The sequence below is a fragment of the Rhinatrema bivittatum genome, chromosome 5 (genome assembly GCF_901001135.1).
Source record: "Rhinatrema bivittatum chromosome 5, aRhiBiv1.1, whole genome shotgun sequence".
NCBI classification, from domain to species: Eukaryota; Metazoa; Chordata; class Amphibia; order Gymnophiona; family Rhinatrematidae; genus Rhinatrema; species Rhinatrema bivittatum.
This window is the reverse complement of record NC_042619.1, coordinates 342,785,721-342,809,388: the sequence shown is the minus strand read 5'-3', so window position 1 is coordinate 342,809,388 and position 23,668 is coordinate 342,785,721. Positions and strand designations below refer to the sequence as shown.

Genomic DNA, 23,668 nt, shown 5'->3' with positions numbered 1-23,668 from the left:
AAATGACTTCTAATTAAGTGCAAAGTTGTCTGTTTTAAGTTTCTCTTTTAGAAAGCGAGTTAGGAGTTTACAAGCATAGAAAAAAAAAAAAAAGGATTTTAGATTTGTAAAAGGAAGTAGCTCTTATCACAGGGGACAGCGCCTCCTAGAGGTGGACCATCATAGAAAGGAAAGTAGCTTTATGACTGCTTTTTGCTGAATTAAGGTATAACAGCAGTTTGACTTTTAAGGAACCTGTAATGTCATTTTTAAATTTAATTTTAATCATTATATTAACTGTCATATATTAGATTTCTTTCTAGGGTACCAAAGCACAAAGCACATCTGTCTCTGTTCTATGGGAGATGAAGATTAGTTTTTTCCAGTTTGATTCCTTTTTCATTTTTAATAGATCTATTCTACTTTTAATCCTGAGTTTTTATTTGCTTTTGTGGATCGATCCAATTCTTTTATATTTTTAAAGTACTTTTTAATTTTTGAGCTCAAAAGTTTGTCATGTTGTCTGTTCTATGTTATATGTGTACAATGAGGAATGAATGAATGCATGCATTATGTAGTCAGTTCTGTGACATATATGTTTTAATGTAATGTTTGAGTATTTATGTTTGTGGTCTGGACCATTGCATGATGTTTTGAAATAATGTGGGGATTATTTTGCAAATTAAATATAGGGAGTACGTGATATAATAGTATTTTCTTACTACTTAATCGGATATCTAATGAGCTAAGAGATTCTACTCTGCCATCACTGAATCCTACTAAAAGAACTATATACGCACTGAATGCAGAAATTATTCTTGGTCACAGAAGTTCTTACATACTATATGGACTGCAATGCTTACAATTTATACCTGATTTTTGCTTTTTTCTTTGTTCTGTGGGAATGACTTTATGCAGAATTTAGGTTCTTTCATTCTCTGTCAGCACTTAGGTGTTCAAGTTAATGATATTATTTGAAGTGATGCTGTTTTTATTAGTTTGTATGTTCCAAGTTAAGTAGTATTTTCCAGTCTTAGACTTTATAATACTTATATGCTGAATCAGCTAAATGCATATGTACTAGGTTTTTTATCTTTATCCATGGAAGCTGCTTTGATCACATAGAGGGTGCTGTGTCTCAGCGTGATTTCAATATGATAATTCAGGGTTTAATAGGGAGATCTATATATGTTTCTCTTCCACACCAGCATAAGTTATAAGCTATTCCTATTCTTTTGTTTTGCAGCTTGCTCTTATGGTAATCACTTTGCTGATCTTTAATATCTCAATATTCTATTTTTTATTCTAACTTCTTCGCTGAACCCGTCTTTGAATATCTTTGTATTATGACACTATTTACTAGATTTTACCTAATGACTGTTTCACTTTCTTTCACAAAGATTTCTTACTAGTGTAGCCTGTGATGCTTATTATGAGATTGTTCTCCTTGAAAGAAATACATACCTTACATATGAGGAGCTCTGTCATGGGGATCTGCAACATTCTATTACTATATCTTTTGGTATACTAATTGCTTATTGTTCTTTTCTTCACTTAAAATATTCTGTTTATAAGCTAGTTTGTTTCCATTTAGGATTCCAAAGGGGAAGATATAATTTTCCTTATTTCTGTTTTTTATTTGTATTATATTCCTTCCTTTCCCTGTGCGAACAATCACATTGATGGTTTATCAATTCTGCAAAGTACATTAGTTTGTTGTAGATCACATAATAGGCTAAAGATTTTCTCACAGAGTCAGCTTTCATTTGTTTTTATGATTATCCCCAAATATACTTAGACTTACCATCATTTAAGAAGGGTATTAGCCCCACTTCTCTAGAAGTACCTGAAGACGAAGCAGTATTACTAGCCCTCATCTACCTTAATAATTAATACCCCTTGACTGACATTGGTTTAGAAACCTTGCCATCCACAGCTGTATTATCTCTTGGACATATGACTGCCACAAGTGAATTAGGACTGTTCATACAGTGAGGGCTTTCACTGCTACAGGTTGTTGTCATAATACTGGATAGCACTATAAATACCCTACAGAATTAGTATGATGTTTCGGACTTTTGCTATGCCTTTGCCTATCATGCATATGCCTTTGTATTTGATCTTCCATCACTACAGCATATGACTAGAATATGTCTTATGCTTTGCAACACCTTTATAATTCATCCCACATCATGTATGCACAACACAGTATGAGTTTTTCTATTGATTCTTGTTTCTTTTATTCTATTGGTTTCTTTACTTTTCTGGTAAGGTGCATTGATTATATCCCTGCTTGCCATTTTAATAAATATTATCCTGGGTAGTTGTTTAAAACAACAATATTCATTGAAAAGATTTGCCCAGTATACCTAGTATTATATGAGAAACATAGTACTTTCATACTGGTCTCTCTGTGTACTTATCTTTATATGTTATACCACTAGTATGTAATTACTTGACTCTGAAAGATAACATATGTGATCATGCTATTATGAAGTAGGGCCTTTTTATAATGCAGGTATCTGTATAGCTCCATTATAGAGCTAATAGCTACCTAGTGAAAATTAGTTAGGATGTTATTGTTTGAGTAACTAGTGAATGCTTGTGGGAGTATCATTCATATTAATTAGGAATCTAGAGGGACACACATCTATGCACTACACCTGATAAATACCAAGGTTAGTGGATAGGACACACTTTAAGTTCCTTTGTCATGGCTCATCATCGAAGACTGGTTGATGGAACACCTGTCCATTAACGGTGTTCCAAGAGGGAAATGAAGAATATGATTGATCAGATACACAATATTAGGAAGGAAAAATACCCAGACGCCTCTGCTGTACTGTGGCCTGTCAGAGGTGAATGAACTCTGAGTGCCTTTCTGAGCATGACTTGCAGAATGTCCCTGAGATAGACCTACTGGCACCAACAGGAAGAGGCCTATTCAATGGCAACATTTACTTCATAATACAATGAAGCTGGGTTCGCATGAAACCAGGATGCAAGCTTTTGTCATACAAATGCATATCTCAACGGACAGGAGCCAGGTGAAAAGAAGATCCTTTTAAGGTTACAGTTTTAATTAAGTCCTGGCGCTAGCAAACGGAATTCAGGCCTATTTCCTATTCAAGCCACAGACTTGCTATCTGTTTACACAACAAAGAATATCAAGAGAAGAACAGAAGAACAGAGTGCATCAAAGCCAGGTTGATAAAGGAACTTTTATGGTGGAAGGGTGGTTTCAGGGAAGACAAGTAAAGAATATGATTTTTACAAATGAATGAAGGGTGTCCTCACAAGCATTTTCTATACATGATAGATTGTCATGACAACAGCATCATGTGTTTTTGTAAATGAGGTTGTGGGCAGTTACATGATTCTGGAAACTTCGGTAGTGCTGTATTTTGATTATATAAGTCAGGGCATGTCATATATTCATTGAGATGCTAGTTATTACAGATGGAGGGCATATAGCATCTCCCAGGAACACTTGTCTTTGACTCTTCTTTAAAAAGCCAAAATAAACTAAATTTTAAACCTCTTGCTGAGTCGAAGTGTTCTTGTTGCCCTGGCTTTGAGTCCAGAAATTATTGACAGGGACGATGATAATGTCTCCCTTCACCTACAAATGCTGAACCTAGCGCAAACAAGCTCTCTGTATAAAAACGCATACCATAACAAATACCCAAAGCAGAAACCTCAAAAATCTTCTTGAGGTGAACTTCCAGCTTCTGGTCCTGCAGCTCTTTAAGCGTGGTGGACCATGTCACTGGAATGGTGGTTCTCTTGGTCACTACCGAAATCAAAGCGTCCACCATAGGAAGCATCAAAAACTCGAAGGTCTCCTCCAGTAACAGGCACAACTTCACCATAGGTCTCGAGGTGACCCACTCCTATGATCCAACTGCTTTGTCAACTTTTGGTACGGGAAAAGCCTTAACCAGACCATTCAAATCTGACCATGACGGGATACACCCCCTTCCTGGTCTGACCCCAGAGGATCCTTCTCAGGACTCTGGTCCCCTTCTGAAACCTCCAAGCCCTCCAATACGCTCGGGATTTCATTCTCTGGGTAAGGGTACGGACATGCCCCTTCAATCTCCCCCTCCCCTCAGGGATCCACTTTCCTAGTTTTACTAGGACAAAGGAGAGTTTGGGAGTGGGGGTACTTCCCCTGCGCATCAATCTGAGCCAAAAATGACTTGTGCCTGAGAAGCACAAACTCCAAGCAAAAGGTCTCTGTTGTGACTGAATCCTCAGAGGAGACCACAGCTCCATCAGAATCTTGTTTGCTCCTTTCAACTAGATCAGCAACAGATAATGGGGAGGAAGAGCCAGAATGCTCCCCAGCACTTGTTTCCAAAAACATCTGCCGCTCCTGCATAGCCAGGAAGAACAGTTCGGCCTGCCCCAGCCGACTGGGTCCCCCTCTTGTCCCATGCAGCTGTGCTAACTGCCATGGGGTGCTGCTCTCTCCCTGTGACACACTGATCACTGCCTGACGGAATCTAACACCCAAGAGCAATGATCTTATCTTTATTGATTGATTTTTTAAATGTAATTCCAGGCTGCAAGTTTTATCCCGCTAACATCTACTGGACACAAATACTGAGGGACTGTAGGTGGCACACTAGGTTAAGTAGCAGTGTCATGAAAGCTTTTCTTCTGTCTCCATTTGCAAAATCTAGGAGTCTGGACTGATCCATGGTATGTACAGGAAGGCCCATCTAGTGTGCCCACTAATTCCTGATGCAATGTCATAGACCCCAGCTGATCTCTTGCTTTCTCCTACACTAAGGATCCTCAGTGCTTATCCCATGCTTTCTTGAATTCAATTACTGTTTTTGTTTCTACCACCTCAACTGAGGCCACTTCATGCATCCACCACCTATTCTATAAACAAAATTTTTTCTGATGTTCCTGAGTGTCTCATATTTGTACTGTGACCTCTTATTCTACAGCATCACTTTTTAAAAGGGTTTCCTTCTTATGCATTTTTCATAACTCTGAGGTATTTGAATCTATTATCTCTCCCCTCTGTCTAGGATACACACATTTAGGTTAAATCTCACCTCATATGGTTTTTGGTGCCAATACTGCACCTTTCTGGTAATTTCTCTGAACCGCCTGCATCCAGTCTATATCCCTTTGGAGGTATGGCCTCCAGAATTGGACATAATTGTAGATGACCTCACCAATGACCTGTACAGAGAGAGTTTCTCCATATTTCTACTAGTTATGCCTCTATGCACCTTAACATTCCTCTAACCACCACCTTATCAAACTGCTTCACTACCTTGAAAATATCACGTGATCACCCCGAGAGCTCCAAGCCATTCTCTGCAGTCACAAAATGAAGACTGTGTGAACTACCAGTCAAAAGGGTTCAAACTGGAAAAATGGAGAGGAATGCTTTTCATTTACAGTTCCAATGTTATGGCATCAGCCTTGCAGAAATATTCACTTGATGAGCGATATTTAAAATGGCTCCTAAAAGCAGGTTATTTTAAAGCATTCTATCTCAACTGGAATCACCTTATTTAGGGAAAGAGTTGTAATTATTTTACAGGGGATTTAGATAATCTTATTTTGGTTTATGGGTTATGATTTTGTTTGGAAGGCTGCTTTAGGGGACAGGATTCATTTAAGCTGTATTATATTTGTTGGTGTTAAATGCTATCAATATCTAATAAGTCTTTTGTGGGTCGACAAGAATAGTTTGTTTCAAAGGAAAACTGGTTCTTACCTGCTAATTTTAGCTCCTCAAGTACCACAGATCAGTCCAGACTCCTGGGTTTTGCAATCCTTCCAGCAGATGGAGACGGAGAAGAAAAGCTTTGCTGACACATACTTCACCTAATGTGTCACATGAAGTCCCTCAGTATTAACCTTACCCAAGCCAAGATAAAATAACCCTAAACAACCAAATCCTTCCCTCCTTTAAACTAAGCAGGGGGGACGATAGAGCCCCCAAAACTGGAGCTTCTTCAGAAATACAAATGATTGAACTCTCCAATCATTAATGGACTCTGCATTATTTACAACAGAATATAAGAGCGGGCCACATAGAATGGGTGGGGCTCTGGACTGATCTGTGGTACTTCAAGAACAAAAATTAACAGGTAAGAACCACATTTCCTTTCCCTGTTCATACACCAGATCAGTCCAGACTCCTGGGATGTACCCAAGCATCCCTAAACCGGGCAGGATAACCCCGCTCGCAGAACACAGTCTCCAAAAGTTGGTGCCTCCAGTGCTCAGACATCCAAACGGTAATGCCTGAGAAAGGTATGCAAAGATGTTCAAGTCACGATACGACAAGTTTCCTGCAGAGACACCAACTAACACTGCCCACAAGGCTGCCTGCGTGCATGTTCAGTATGCCCATAGACCCTCAGGATCAAGCTGCCCTTTACAGATGTAAGATGAACCAATTGCCTCTTTCATCCAACACGCAATAGTAGCCTAGGATGCCTTAGACCCATTCTTTGGCCCATGCTATAGCAAAAAGAGGCGATATAATGTCCGAAAACTGTTCATATTGAGATCTCTCAATAATGCCTGATGCACATCTAACAGCTGAAGCTCTCCCGCATGATGAATGGTTGAATCCAAATATGGAAAGCCGGAAACTCCACTGAAAGATGAAAATCCGCACTCGCCTCCGAAATCTGTAGGAAAGGGTCTCTTCACGACGAGGCTTGAAGCTCCAAAATCAGTCAGGCCGAACAAAGAGCCACCAAAAAGACAATGTTCAGAATCAAATCTTTCAAAGACGCTCTCATCAGGTGCTCAAATGGCTCACTGCAAAGAACCAGGAGAACCAAATTAAGGTTCCACAATGGACACATCCTCTTCACCGGGGAAGGGGGGGACGACGACACAAATGCTTCACTCCCCGAAGAAACTGAACCATATCCGTATGTGAAGCTAGAGACATTCCCGCACCTTGCCCTGAAAACATCCCAATGCCAACACCTGCACCCAAATGGAGTTAAACGCCAAACCCCTTTGCAAAAATGTTTGGATATGACACATCAAAGCCAGAGTAGGTTGCACTCCCTTTTCCAAACACCTTTTACACTCCCACGTATTCCAAAGATGTAGGTGGTCATCTAGCTTGTAACATGGTAAAGACATCTTCGGAATAACCCTTATTTCTCAATCAATGCCTTTCAAAAGCCAGGCCATGAGACAGAAGCGATCCGCCTAATCCTAAAAGACTGAATTTTGCCGAAGCAACCTCCATGGGCCATCACCGCCAGATTTATGAGTTCCACAAACCATGGGTGCCATGACTACTCTGGGGCCACAAGAATCAACTTTCCCCAGATGCCTATTTGTCGAATCACTCTCCCGACCAAGGGCCATTGAGGGAACACATACAAAAGGATAGCCGGTGGCCACAGTAGAGCGAAAGCATTGACTCCTCCCCCGTACTCACTTTTGTGAATGGAAAAGTGGGCTGCTTTGGTGTTCCATCGCAATTTATTTATTTATTTAGCATTTTTCTATACCGAACTTCATGGTTAAATACCATATCAGATCGGTTTACATCGAACGGGGGATAGAGAAAACTTGTAACAGAAATGGAACAGTACAAAATAATCAGAAGAGAGCAGTAAGTTACATTAAACAAGGACTATAAACTTGGAGGCTTTACAGCTTAGAAGTAAGAAGAATAAAAGGCCCAAGAAGGGCAATAACTTAAACACAAAAGTTGTAATGGATTCAGATTAAACAGGAAACAATATTATCTGAGGAGTTAGCAATGCCAACAAATCCACGTGAGGAACACTCCACCTGGCCCAAATGAGGACCATTGCCGCCTCTGCCAACTTCCACTCGCCAGGGTCTAGTCTGACAACAGAGGAAGTCTGCCTGACCGTTGTCCACCCCTGCTATATGGGACGCTGCCAGAGCCGCCAAGTGCTGCTCTGCCCAAACAACTCCTGTGCCTCCTGAATCACCATTTGAGAGTTCGCCTTTGACGGTTGCTATATGTCACCGTTGTCGCATTGCCTAAGACACGCTGCTTGACCCATCAACCACAGTCGCAACAAAAGCAAAACCAAATGAACTATTCTTGTTTCTAATCACTTGATAGACTGAAACTTCTTTGGCAGACCATTGGCCCTGAGTTGCTTGCCCCTGGTAAACTGCACCCCAACCCTCCAGGCTGGCATCAGTAGTCACAACCACCCATTCTGGAATCCTTGTTTCAAATTGGGACGAAAAAGCCACCATGAAAGACTGGCTCTAGACTCCCCCCTTGAGAGGTTACAATGTGAAACTTCTCTGACAAAGGACTCCAACGGGAGAGGAGCACCTTATGAAAAGGCCTCATGTGTGCGAACGCCTAGGGAACTAGATCCAACATCGATGCCATCGACCCCAGGACTTGCAAATAATCCCAAACTCTGGGTATCAAGACACACAGCAAATGGCAAACTTGGGTTTGCAGCTTCTCTATCCTGTCCATTGACAGAAACACCTTGCCCATCTTGGTGTCAAATCATGCCTCCAGATACTCCAAAGACTTGGAGGGCACTAGGTTGCTCTTTCCCAGGTTCACTATCCAACATGCTCAGATCAGATATTACTTGACATAAGACTTCCAACTTTGCTCAAATAAGCCAGTCATCCAGGTATGGGTGCACTAGAATACCTTCTTTCCGAAGAGCTGCTGCTACCACTACCTTGGTGAATGTACACGGCGATGTGACGAACCCAATGGAAGGGCCAAAACTGAAAATGCTCTGTCAGAACCATAAACCTTAGGAATTTCTGGTGCTCTGGTTGAATGTGTATGTTCAGTTGTGCGTTGGTGAAATCCAAAGATGCCAGGAATTCTTTTCATACTGCAGTCATGACCAAATGAAGAGTTTCAATCCGAAACAGAGGACCTTGGAGGGCTGCATTGACCTTCTGCAAATCCAAAATTGGTTGGAAGAAGCCTTCCTTTATGGTACCACGAAGTAAATGGAATATCTTCCTCTTTTCCACTCTTTCTTGGGGACTCTGGAATTTGTTGGGGACTCTAGAATTTGTTGCCAGAGGATGTGGTTAGTGCAGTTAGTATAGCTGTGTTTAAAAAAGGATTGGATAAGTTCTTGGAGGAGAAGTCCATTACCTGTTATTAAGTTCACTTAGAGAATAGCCACTGCCATTAGCAATGGTAACATGGACTAGACTTAGTTTTTGGGTAATTGCCAGGTTCTTATGGCCTGGATAGGCCACTGTTGGAAACAGGATGCTGGGCTTGATGGACCCTTGGTCTGACCCAGTATGGCATTTTCTTATGTTCTTATGACTGGTACTATGGCCTCCAAGTGTTGCAACTGATCCATAGTGTACAAATTGGTACCAGTTTGGCCAGAGATGTGCAAGGAGAAGGGACGTAAGCCTCCTGGACGAACTGAGCAAAACTTAACGAGTAACCATATATTATCACTTCCAGAACTCACTAGTCCATTGTGATTTTAGTCCACTCTTCATAAAATAGGGCCAGTCACCCTCTGAACGCCAGAGAAGAGTAGACTGGCCTCATCTCATTGTGAGGACAGTCTCCCCCGGTTCCCTGGCTAGGACTGTGCCTAGAATCCACCCCAAAAGGACTGCATCTTGGTCAAGTTTGACCTCTGTACACATGACGATCCTCTGTTCTGGAGATACCTTCTGGTATCCCGAAAGCGGGGACAAGTAAAAAAAAAGTCTTACCACCCTCTGGCTTATGTTCAGTTAGCTTGAGCCCCTCAGATTCTCCCAAGTGCTTTACCAATTGGTTCAGGTTCGTGCCAAACAGCTTGCCCTTAAAATGGAGAGCACTCAGCTGAGACTTCAACCAGCCATCCAAACAATTCCTCAGCCAAGGAAGTCGTGGACATAATTCTGGAAGATGTCCAAATTAAATCAGAGGGCATCCACCACATATGCCACCATCGCCTCCAAGCATTCTGCCTACTTATTTGCAGCCAAAGTATTTGCATCGTGCTCCTGAAGTTGTTGCACCCCACGCCCTTTGCATAAAATCACTGGACACAGGAGTGTTTCAAAATGGCCACCGTTAGCGTTCGCCTTCAATGAGACTCTCCACATTTCCTCTCTTCAAAGGTTTTCCCTCATCATTGAACTATAGGAAAGCAAGAGGGGAAGGCTCTTACCTACCCAGAGGCTTCTTTGCTGGTTCTTACCTGTCCCATTGAGAAGTCTGTCATCCTCACCGAAGGAGAATCTGCTCAGCTTCCAGATACCAACGAAATGTCCTTGGGAGGCTCGGTGCACGCAGATGCAGCATTATTCCTCTCGGACTCAATCGTGTCTTTTGCTGGAGTGCCTTTCTCCCCCGGACCAGCCTCTGCCCAGATCCAATGCAGAGGGTTCTCCAGATGCAGTTGTGGTCACGCAGCTAGAGGATCATACCCATTCCAACATGAGCTCTGTCGCAATTGCGCCCGCCTGAGCAAGTTGGAGGAACAGAGAGTGAAGAAACTGTGCAGGGCAGTGCAGCCAGTATGGACCAAGGTAATTCAGCATTTTCGTTACAAACTTCCCCCAAATGTTTGGAGAACTTTAGCCTCAGCAGACTCATGGCTATTACTTTGAACTCTATTTGGGACGCTATTACTGGCTTAACTTCCTAAGTGGGCCAGTATACTGTTTCTCAGCAAGCTCTCTCAGTCACCACAAACATCTCAAGCTGAGATAGCTAAGATCTCTACTCAGGTTTTGGATATTCAACCTCAGATGTCTTTCCTCAAGAAAATGTTGAGACTTATGAAAGGCCATATAGCTCTTCAATTTAAAATGGAACTTTTAGAAAATGCGACCAGATCCAAAAATAAGATTGGTAACTTTTCCAAGACAAAAATCTGTGCCTACAACACAAATGAGGAGGATACATTTCTTGGCAAAATTAAAAATCCCTGAGAAAATTTTGTCACTAATTGCTGAATCCTACCTACCATCAGTTAAGGAAAATCTTGTTGCAGATTCTGCTTGGCAGTCGTCTTTTGATGTTAAATGTTACAGATTTGCTGGAGTATTATGATTCAGTACAGACTTCTGTATCAACATTACTAGCTGAGTTTGTGGTAAATTCTGACCGGGACTTTGTGATGACATTTTTCTTTAGGAATAGAATTACCCTTTTTTTGAATTCACAAATTAATATTTTTCCTGATGTAGCCAAAGTAACCCAGACTAGAAGAAAGATTTTTGCTTTTGGGACCTGGTGTTTTACAACTTGGAGTTCTATTTTGGTTAAATTTTTCTTGTAAATATACAGTCTAGTTACAGAGGGTCAAATATTTTCTTTGATCACCTACAACTGACCAATTTCATAACTCAGACAGGCTTCAACTTCTCTGCCAATTTCTTCCTACCTTTTGATGGCTCCTCCACGATTTTGGTTTAAGTGTAATTGCTGAGTTAAGCTAACTCTGGTCTTCTTTACTTAAAAAAAAAAAAATTTTCACTTTATCTCCCCCTTAATTTGTGGGCTAAAGTTTGTAAATATTTTCCTTTATACACTTGTATTATTTGATTTAAATGTTTTTCCTTATTTCTGTACAAGAGTTATTCTTGGAATTATTGTAAAAGAAAAATAAATTTTTAAAAAATTGCTGCACACTGCAGCCCGAATGTCCAACACCAAAATCTCAAAAATTCTTTTCAGGTGAATTTCCAATTTTCAGTCCTGCACAGCCCTCAGCTCTGTGAATCCCACTACCGGGAAGGAGGTTTTTTTTGTGACCACCGAGACCATGTCCACCTTTGGAAACATTAATAGCTCAAGCACATCTTCTGGAAGGCGTACAACTGCCATCACTTGACCCACCTTCAGACCAGTCTCCGGAGTATCTCACTCAAATACCACCAGCTTCTTCACTGACTTATGAAAAAGGAAGGCTTTTACTGAACCTCTCAACCCATTCAGGACAGGGTCCGCACCTTCCTGATCTGACTCCTCCTGCAACATTTTAATGCCTAGCTGACAACACATGTAGAATCAGAGATAACTCTTCTTAATAGGTGGACAACCCTAGGGTTATCGCTTCCACCACCGGCACCTCGCCCAGATCAGAAAGATCTTGTGCCAAGACTGTCTCGAGTCACATCTGGATCAGCATCAGCTGGATCATCCCCTGCGTCACAGGCAAATGGAAATGGCCTGCCGCCCTGCTAGGCCTAAAACCCACTAGACTCATGGATCCTTGTGTAGAGTCCACTGTCTTTTAGCTGAGCTAGTGCCAGGATGCAACCCCAATCACTTCCCCTCTGGCAGCTTTTCTGGCAAGAAAGGCTTTATGAAGAAGCAACAAAAAATGTTGAAAAATCCTGCGATTCATCTGACTCCATCTTGCAGGTCCTCCATATCCGTATATGCATCTTCAGAGGCCCCCCTGAAGCCCTGCGGCACCCTGAACAGCCTGGTAAAGGCCTTCCCCCACTGCTGTAAACAATTTCAAAATGGTTGCCATTCCCACACTAACCTTCCCGGTCTCCTGCCCTGCTCCTGCCAACAGCGCTGATCAACTCACTGCCAGAGTTGCACTACTCTCCGCTGATGCGCCCTCAGCCCTGGAGACATCTTCTGTACAGACCCGCCACAGAAAGGTTCACATGTCTCTCCACACAAACAGCAACTCTTGCCTGTCCTCTTAGCTTGCACCATTAAGTCTGCTTCACGCGCCACCTGCCTGCTTCCTGTATAGCCTCCCCAGCAGTAGGATCACTGACTCACCGGCTCAATGGAGATCGCCAACACCCGTACTGAACACAGCCACTCTGACCACTCACTTCTACCTCTGAAGTAGTGCTTCCTGGTGACCGGATTTTTTTTTAAATAAACTAAAAAAACAAGAAAATGGGCCGTACAATTTCCTGACAGAAGTGATGCAGAGATCAGTACTGCATCAAAGAGCCAGTAGGTACAACGAGGGAACTGGACCACCAGTTTTCAGAGTCCTGACTCCAAGCCTACATCAAGGGTCACCAGGGGAGATGGTCCTACCAGAAACCTCACCATCTCCTGCAAGGACTGGAATCTTTCCTTTTTATATCTTTTTTTTTTCCTCCCAAACAGCCTAGGCTGCAGATTTTGCCATCTGACATTTGCTGGAGACAGAAAAATACTGAGGGACTGCAGGTGGCACACTAGATTAAGTAGCAGTATCAGCAAAGATTTTTTTTGTCATCTGTCTCCATCTGCTGGTAGGGAGGCAAAACCCAGGATGTCTGGACTGATCTGATCTGGGGTACAAACAGGAACTGTATTTTACATATTTATATCTGTATATCACAGAAATAAGCACCTAGTGGTTAAGTGGTAAAGAAATCAAACTAAACTCTTTCCCATTTGGTGGACAATGCCCTCACCTCCATCAATTACTGCTCCCTTGCACTTCTGTACTATTAATAATGCAGGATCATGCACTTTTTTGCTCTGAAATATAGCTGCCAAGCACACCATCACTCATTGAGTTGTCTTGGTTCATCTCTCATTCTATCCATTCTCTTAAGGAGTATACCCTAGTGTTATCTGCACAATCAAAAATATTTTCCTACTAAACCCTCTGCAAAACCACTCACAAATACTGAACAGAACTGGCCCCAGAGACAGAACCCTGAGGCACTTCACACACAGTCCTCCCTTCCTCAGAGGGAATTCCATTCACCACTATTCTCGGTTGGCTGTCATTTAACCAATTTCTAATCTAGTCCACCACCTTGGGGCCTATTCCAAGGCTGCTCAGTTTATTTATAAGCACAAAATGTGGAAAAGTATCAATAGCTATACTGAAATCTAAATATATTATATCCAAATCCAGGCCCTTGATCTCTGGTTGACCCAATCAAAAATATTCTCTGGTGACCCAATCAAAAATATTAATTGATTTTGTCTGATAATGTCCCTTTGGTAAAACCATGTTGCCTCAAATACTCACTATTCTTTCTTTTAGTAGAGTCTTCATTAAATTTACCCACAATGGAGGTGAGCTTAACCATCCTGTAATTTCCAACTTCCTCCCTGCTATCCCTTTACGAATAGGGCAACATCTGTCCTGCTCCAAACCTGCAGAACCATTTCTGTCTCCAGACAGACTGAACATATCCTTCAAAATAATTGCCAGAACTTTTCTGAGCTCCCATAAAAGCCTAGGACGTATCTTTTTTCAGCCACCACCTTTGAAAACTACACTGGTTTCCTTTTCTTAATTTTATTTAGCTTAAAGTCATAACCCAAAAAATAAATTGTCCACAAAAAGGGGAAGGGAGGATGGTAACTTACTGGTTTGTGCAACAATGTTTGTGTGCTTTCTCAACATTGCTGCTGCAGTCTCTGAGAGAGTCACAATTACTTCAAGGGCCAGCTGCCGTTGCATATTACTGAGGGATGTATCTGCACACAACTAGAGAGCAAAGAGAGTTCAACAGCAATTCATGTTACACACTTTTTTTATAAATATAGCTTATATAAAAACCTAAAATGTGACATCCTGGTGTTCTATATAGATATACCTTCAGACTCAGTTGCAGAGTTGGCTCCAGGTGAGGACGCAAATATTTGGGTACGGTATCAGCAATCTCTACCAGAGATTTCAGCACAGAGTCATCATTCTGATAACAGGATTCATTGACTGCCTACAAAAGTAGTAAAATGGGATATAAAAACTAGACAATTTTTATACACATACATTGTGTTACTCACTAAATATAGGAAGGGAAATTTTGGAAGCTAAATGCCAGAGGTATTTTTTTTTTTTTAATTGTTCACCTTTGATGCAGGTTAAAGCACATCCAATTTGTTAGGCAGTGTTCCAGAGGATGTGTATAGAAGAGTTGCTTACCTGTAACAGGAGTTCAACAAGATGTCAGTCCTCACAAGTGGGTGACATCTCCAAAGGAGCCTGGCCTAGAACTTATGTTAAAGACTCTAGAACTTAGACCGTCTCATTGAGCATCCTAGCATGCCATACTATGTGCCCATGCAGATGAGACGCCAACTCCAGATGGAGGTGGGCCAGTTCTATGAGGATTGACATCCTGCTCTCCTCAGAGAACACCTGTTACAGGTAAGCAACTCTGCTTTCTCCAAGGACAAGTAGGATGGAGGTCCTCAAAAGTGGGGAATCGCTAGCCACAGACTATCCCAAATGAAGGTGCGTCACAGACGCTGTCATGGCTCCAAAGTGAGCTTTGACATGACCCACCAGATTCAGGCCCATGCGGGCTTTTCAGGAGATGCGATCTGCTAGCCAACTGAATAAAGTCTGTTTGGCAATGGCAATTCCCAGCTTGTTGACAAAAAGCTGGGTGGACTTTCGATGAGCTTTAGTCTGCTCCAAGTGGAAGGCCAAGGCTTTTTTTTCAGTCCAAACAGTGCACCTGGGAAAGAATTCTGAAAGGAGGATCGACTGGTTAAGATGAAATTCCTATACCACCTTAGGCATGTACTTAGGACAGATGTGCGCACTCAAACTATCATGAAAAAAAAAAAAAAAACCAACAACTTAGTATAAGGTGAATAAGTTGCTAAAGCCTGGAGCTCATTGATCTTGCATACTGAAGTGACCACCACAAAAAATCACAACTTTCCACATGAGGTACTTAAAAGTAATAGGAGTGCAGTGATTCAAAAGGAGTTTATCAGCTGGGTCAGAAGTACACTGAGGTCCCAAGACACAGGAGGAAGCCTGATGGGAGGCAGGCTCTGCATAAACCTGACAACCAAAGCCTATACAGAGATAAGGACTTTCGTCTACATGTTAAGTGCCAACTGCATTAAGGCAAACCCTTACTGAGTTGGTTTTGACTCTGGACTCAAATAGAGAAGGTAATCAAGCAATTTTTGTGAGAAGCAGACGAAAGAATCTAGGGCCTTTTGCTCACACCTGAAAGCAAACCTCCTCTCCTTCAGTCCATAGGACTTCATAATGGAAAGCTTTCTTGAAGCTAAAAGATCACAAGACACATCCTCTAACAAATCTAAAGGTAACAGGGAAAGACAGGGAGCTGATTTTGGGAGGCACAACCTGACTTGATCCCAGGTGATGAGATCTTATGAATTCCCCTCCCCGGCCTGATCTATTTCCTGACTGCCATCTCCCTCAGGAGTGGGAATCAAATCTGTGTGTGCCATAAGAGGACTGAGAATCATGGACCCACATCTTAGCTTTAGTCTTCAAAGCTATCGGATTTGGAGGATTCTCATACAGAAGGCCCTTGGCCCAAAATAAACCAAACTTCCCACCCTAATTATGAAGTATTTAATTTTCCTAGACCTAAACAAGAAGGTGGGGGTTTATTAATAATTGGTAAAAAAACAAACAAACCTGAAACTAGTACCTTACAAAGTAGAGATCAACCCTCTGTGTGAAGGGGCAATTCTAAAATCTCAACTAAACATAGGACTGGTTTATTATCCTCCAGGTACGCTACAAAAAGATTGCTCACCATTGATTGAATTATTCCGTAGGTGTTTCCATCACCAGAGTCTACCTTAATTGTAGGAGACTTTAACCTCCATGTAGATAAAGCATCTAGAACCGCAGCCTTTGAAACATTTCTAGAGACAATGGAAGCTTTGGGATGGTCCCAATTTGTTTCCAAATTTACTCAAAGCGGGTCATATTCTAGACTTAATATTTGCCAATACCAGTAAATGTCTAATCAGTTCTTCTCACAGTTTACCCTGGTCTGATCTCTAATTAATAAAGGTGGAAATAACCTTCTTCAACCCAACCCATAAAAGTATAGATAATTGTACCTTCATCTTCAGGAAAAATATAGACATGGAGATACTTGCAGAAGCAATAGAAGAGACCCCCTTGAGCTACATCAAACCAATGCTCCCCCATTATTCGATTCCTGGGATCAGACTGTCAATGACATAGCTAAAAACCTTAGTCCTATCCAGACGAAAACTATTAACGAAGAAAGGAATACCTCTAAACATAAAAAGCCCTGGTAGAATGATGATTTAAGACGCACAAGACAGAGCCTTAGAAAAGTAGAGAAACAATAGCAGAAATGCTCACTGTCTGAATCCCTAGGAAAAATCAAAACTAACAAAGTACTGCACACTAACCAATAAAGATTACTATGCTAAACAGATTCACGGGGTAATATTTAATTCTAAATTGCTCTTTGATGATGTTTACCATTTAATTAAGGACCTATCATCTTCCATCTGAAGAAACTAACTTCTACAGACCACTTGCAATGAATATGCCACATCTTTTAGATAAAATCAATAAGTTAAAAAATCAATTCCCTATCTGTTCTCCCACAAATGCATCTGATGATTCACATGGCCTGGTTAAGTGGACCACGTTTGAGAGAGAGTAACTAATCTTGAAATCAGTCAATTCATTGCTAAAATTAAGCCTGCTACTCACCCTCGTGACCCAATCCCAGCCAGTTCCTTGAAACAAGTACACTTATCACCACAACAATCACTCTCTCTCAGAAGGAATTATACCACATGGGTTAAAACAAGATGTGATAAAGCAGATTCATAAAAATAAAACTGGAAAAATTGACGATTGGGACAACTATCGACCAATATCCAACTTGTCCTTTCTATCTAAAATACTTGAAAAAGCAGTATTATCCCAACTTGTAAATCATTTGGAAGACCAAGATATTCTTTTCCCAAATCAATTTGGATTTAGGAAACATTCAACTGAGACATTACTCCTCTCTTTAACGGACTCTGTTTTACAAGGATTTGATGCGGATGAATCTTATCTTCTCATGCTAATTGACACTGTGGACCAGACCCTGTTGTGCCAGCAACTGAACACTGGAATTGAAGGCAGTGTTCTCAAATGGTTCTCTTCCTTTTTATCTAACAGAACATTCCAAGTCAAATTGGGCAATCACATATCTGATACTTTCCATATTGATACAGGTGCCCCTCAAGACTCAGCACTCTCGGCAACACTATTCAACATTTATGAGCCCACTCTGCAAATTACTGGTGGATTTAGGAATTACATTCCTCCTGTATGCTGACATACAGTTTAACATTCCATTCTCCAAATCAGTAGAAAATACAGTATCGACACTTTCAACCTATATGAAAGCAATACAGCAGGAACTACTGCAACTTAAACATTAAACCCTAAAAAGACTGAAATCATTTGGTTAAATAGAAACTCTGATAGCTAAACTGGTGGTTCTAGACCTGGGTAATTTTCAAATTACTCCCTCAAATCAAGTACGCGATTTAGGTATCCAGCTAGATGAGAACCTTACTATGAAAAAGCACATCAATAAAAATTAATACAGGTTACGCCAAATTGGCGTGTATTTCATCGGTTGAAACCTTTAACAACTTTTGAAGACTTCAGAACTGTATTGCAAACTAATTTTCTCAAACCTAGACTACTGTAACTTAATTCTTGGTCTTCCTGGATGCCTCAAAACCATTACAAATACTACAAAATGCTTCAGTAAGGCTATTGTTAGGATCCAGGAAATTCTATCACATTACCCCCACGCTGATTTCACTACACTAGCTGCTAGTACAATCCCGAATCTATTTTAAAGTATTAACGCTAATATTCAAAATCATTCATTCTAGTAACACCGGTATGATAGGTGCGACATTTCAACAATATGCACCACAGCGAACACTAAGATCCCAAAATAAAGGGCTACTGACTGTTCCCACAATATGAAGCACACATACCTGACTCATGTAAGATTATGTGTTTTCCATAGCGGGCACAAAACTTTGGAATTCTTTACCTGAAATGTTACATTTGATTCCAAATAGAAAGATTTAAATGTGAACTAAAAACATGGCTATTCAAAAATGCATACAACCTAACTTAACACACCAGAATGTAGAGATCTACAATAACAAGTAGGACAAGAGATTGCTGGTCCCATTTTATGAAACGCTTTGCCAGACCTTCTAAGGTTAATAGGCAGTCGAAAGGAGTTCAAGAGGGCATTAAAAACCCATCTTTTCCAGGAAGCATTTAAGGATTTTGAACCTTCTAGTTAAACAAATTAAGGTTAAATATATTTAAACTATATAGTCTTTGCTTCTTATTTATTTCTGCTCTTTTAGTTTTTAACTGTAATGGCCAAATTCCTGTTTTTGTCACCATTTTTATTGTCTAATATATTGTATTTTTATTCGTACCTTATTTTAAGTTTTATTTTTATTAATTATCTAATTTTAATTATTTCTGATTTGTTTATATTATTCTGATATTGTAAACCGCTTTGGTCAGTTAGTTTTACTGGTAAAACGGTATATAAACCTGTTTAAATAAATAAATAGAGATACTATTTGATCGAGATACAAATTAACAAGAGATTGGAAGAATCTCAATACAACAATCTTTAATTAATATGAATTTGAACAATTCAATTGATAGATGTTAATGCCTGTTTATGAATACCTCCTATGCAACCTGTCATTATTTGCAGATTTATACCTATGTTATTGTAATCTTTACATGGAATGATGGTATATAAAATGTCTACAGTCCAAAGGCATCCAAGGCTAGTTCACCATGTGCCCTTTTCCTGGAACAGAAAAGTGGGAACTCCCCTCTTCTGGGGGGATGCAAACAGCAAACAGATCCCCACTCACAGAATACCTAGTCTGCTATCCTCCTCACCCCGGGACTATTTGTGGGCTTGTAGGATCCAATCTCAACTTGTCTGCCAGTGCACTCTTGACACATGCCAGATACATGACTCTTGACAGATGGTCCTGGTCCCACACCTGGGAAGTGTTCTAACAAAATGTATGATCCTGCCTGTCAATGTAAAACATTGCAACTGAATTGTCCATCTGGACTAGGACAACTGCTGGCCAGTTGATCTATGAAAGTCTCCAGAGTGTACCAAACCACCCTTAGCTCCAGGAAATGTATCTGATGAAGCTTTCTTGAGCAGACCAGAGCCTTTGGGTACAAAGTCCCTCTGGATGCATCAGTGGTGTGGACAACTTGGCATGTAGGAATTTGGAAGGGTATGCTCTTTGTCAAATTGCAAAATGTACCACCACCAGGCCAGGGATGTCCTTAAAGTGGCTGCATGTTGCAGAAGCTGTCAGATTCTGAGTGGCTTAAAGTCACAGAGATCAGGGGATCCACTGGGATCTCCTCATATGGAGACATGCCAAGAGATTTATATGCATTGATGACACCATAAAGGCCAACAAATTTGCAGATGATACAAAATTATTCAGAGTAGTTAAATACAAGCGGATTGTGACCTTGTGAGACTGGAAGATTGGGCATCCAAATAGCAGATTAAATTTAATGTGGACAAGTGCAAGGTGTTGCATATAAGGAAAAATAACCCTTGCTGTAGTTACACGATGTTAGGTTCTATATTAGGAGCTACCACCCAGGAAAGATCTAGGTGTCATAGTGGATAACATTGAAATTGTCAGTTCAGTGTGCAGCAGCAGTCAAAAAAGCAAACAGAATGTTAGGAATTATTAGGAAGAGAATGGTTAATAAAACAGAAAATGTCATAATGCCTCTATATCGCTCCATGGTGAGACCGGACCTTGAATACTGTGTACAATTCTGGTCACCACATCTCAAAAAAGATATAATTGTGATGGAGAAGGTACAGAGAAGGGCAACCAAAATGATAAAGGAGATGGAAAAGCTCCCCTTTAAGGAAAGGCTGAAGAGGTTAAGGCTGTTCAGCTTGGAGAAGAGGGGGGGGGGATATGATAGAGGTCTTTAAAATCATGAGATGTTTTCAACGAGTAGATGTGATTGGTTATTTACACTTTTGGATAATTAAGAAGGAAATAAAATTGTTTAAGAAAATAGAACTCCTTGGTACACCTCAGACCTTCAATTCAATGAAACGCTCTTAGGAAAGTAGAAAAAAATGGCGCAAAAATCCCACAACATCATTAAACACTTATAGAATCTTTCTTCATAAATAGAGTAAATATTAATAAAACTAAACGAGATTACTCAAAAAAAAAAATCCATGATTTTCAATTCAACCCTAGAGTTCTATTTTCCTATGTCACTGACCTAATCAATCCCTCACCCAACTCACGTTGTATGCCTGGAATGCTCTTCTGGAGGAAGTGGTGAAGACAAACTGTGAAGGATTTCAAAGTGGAATGGGATAAACACTGTGGATCCATAAATGCTAGAGGATGGGAATGAAGAGAAGAGCCATGGGATGTATTACTGGAGTCAGAGTGATCCCCACGACTTGATACACCCGGCAGCAGAGTCAATGGAGAAAATTGCTTGGACCCAAACAAGTGCTCCATCTTCTCCAGGCGGGCGCACCGGCCTTTGGGGGGGGTCATCTGAGCAGAGCTTGGACATCGACGGACATCATGGGAAGGCCCGAGACACAGGATGCAGACGTTGTGTGGGTCAGTTATGGACATCACCCACGGACACTCCGGGCACTTCAGAAAACTGGTCACCATGACAAAGAGGCAGCATGCGGTCAGTGACCGTTGGTAACAGAGAGGTAAACAGCTGGGAACTGACCGCAAAAACGCGAAACAGACTTACAGGACATCAGTGAAGTCAATGTGCAATGGGGGACCCTGAGCGGGGAAAATATTTTGAAGAAAACTTCAAAGTATTCTGTGTGAGGAAAAATTCTCACAGAGCTCTAGTAACCATGAGGCAATTGCTGCACGGGGGGAAAAAAAAAAAATCCAATCCTGTGTGGCCACGGGATTGGTGGCATGCTGGGCATGCTCAGTGTGTCGGTCAAGTGTTCCGAGTCAGGGCTCCATCTGATGTCACCCATCTGTGAGGACTACCATCCTGCTTGTCCTGGGAGAAAAGAGATCTGGTCTCTCTGGGGGGAGGGGGGGGGGGAGGAACAAACCAAAAGCCTTGAGAAGCTTTGTTTAAAAAAAAAAAACACATCAACTTTATATTTCACTGAGCTGCTAACCAATGTCATTATGCAATAATGTTCCTGGGAAATTACACTGCTCTGGCTCCATTTGGCTTATCCAACTCCGGCTGGAGATTTATCAGTTACTTCCCTATTGCTATTCCTTAACAATACGCAGAAAAATATGGCTTCAGAATTCTGAAGCCTAGTACCACAAGTCATGGGATATTGAGTTCTTCCCATGTCAAAATCCCTACAAGCAAATAGGAGTACTAAAATACCAGATTTTATTTATTTACTTAATTTTCTATACCAATGTTGGTATTTACAGTCACACTGGTTTACAATGTTTTTGTAACTAAAAATCATAAAAATACAATAAAAATTTAAACTACCCAACAAGTAAATAGAAGTATAAAGCACTCTTAAAATTATGTAAATGATTCAAATCATAAAATGTTAGGAAATAGAAGAATAAATAATCACATTAAAACAGATGTGAGAAACATGCCCCCGACAGCTTCATCCAGGCTAGAGCAGTCTGTTTTTGAGAGAAAGGAAGTAATGATGGAGGTGAGCCCTCTGACTAGGTCCTGCAGGCAGAAGGGGAGAAATCAGTCCTGCTGATCTGATCCTCAAAGTGGGAGCAACACAACTAAAGCTCTGGACAGACTGTTGCCCGAGCAGGGAATACCACTACACTATTTCTTTTCCTTTAACAGATGGGGAGAGGCCATGCAGTCCCTACTCAATTTGCTATCTTCTAAAATAGTGACCAAACAACTACTAAGCATTCCACTCACAAAATGATAGCCACAGTTCCAGCAGCTGCTAAGATGAAGGAAACAGCCGACCCCCAATCATGTTAGAAGTCAGCTGAGCTAGCAACAGCACAATTGAGTTACAGCTGTAATCAGAAGGTGAGATTGTAGACTCCAATTCCAAAGGGGGGAGCTCTATGGCAACTCCAGCCACCAGAGCTGTAATGCTGCAGTCCTCTTCACTTCGGAATGAATACCACGAGGTGATTATTGCTACTGCAGAGGAAGTTGTACCTCTTCCTTTCCTCTGCTGCTAGTGTATCATAATCCCCATTAGTACTGATCGCTGAGGAGTGAGACAACCTGAACACATGGAGATACCTCATCTCCCCGTCTTTTGCTTCAGCCACTCTAGCATTATTTATCCTACCTGTAAGATTCCAGGCAGCAAATCAGAAAAATGCTTGAGGAGAGGAATATTGTGCTCATTAGCAAGCACAAATGCACAGGCAGCTCTTGCCGACAACGTCCTGATCTGAAGGGAGAAAAAATATGAAACGTTATAAATTGTTTGGAGGGGAAGGGGGGGCAGTTTGCAGCAGCAGTAATGTGATTTGAGAACTCATCTGTTTGTGCTAGTATTTATCCATTAAACCAGAACCTAAATAACTTCATTTTGCTTTTCAACATCCACAGATTAAAAGATGCAGTCATAACTAGGTTCTTTAATAAATCAAACTGCCTAGTGGGCTTAGCTCTGTTGCTTACTTTAGTACTATTCCCAGGTTTATTCTGCTTGTCATAACACATGTTCTCTCTTATATGATGCTTTATTTAAAAAAGTAAATCTCTTGTTCATGTGCATGTGGTTCTGACAAGTCAGCACAGCAGCATATTTACTTAGATTCAAATGACGTGAGAAGTTACACTAAAGAACATTAATCTGAGTCAACTGAATGAAAAATTCACTGCAATGACTAACTTTCAATTGATCTTAAAAACAAATCTTGCTAGCAACGTTGCTATAACTTCTGAAGTTTTAACCAATGATTTTG

General features: G+C 41.0%; 1 protein-coding gene across 1 annotated transcript in view; it reads right to left on the bottom strand.

Moving 5' to 3' along the window:
• Positions 1-23,668, bottom strand: part of IPO5 (importin 5) — a 278,851-nt gene that overhangs the window by 213,636 nt on the left and 41,547 nt on the right. The window contains exons 6-8 of the mRNA XM_029604478.1: positions 23,044-23,148; positions 14,503-14,625; positions 14,273-14,393 (exon numbers count right to left, since the gene is read on the bottom strand). Coding sequence (XP_029460338.1) covers positions 14,273-14,393; positions 14,503-14,625; positions 23,044-23,148 — 349 coding nt within the window. The remainder of the gene's footprint in view (positions 1-14,272; positions 14,394-14,502; positions 14,626-23,043; positions 23,149-23,668) is intronic.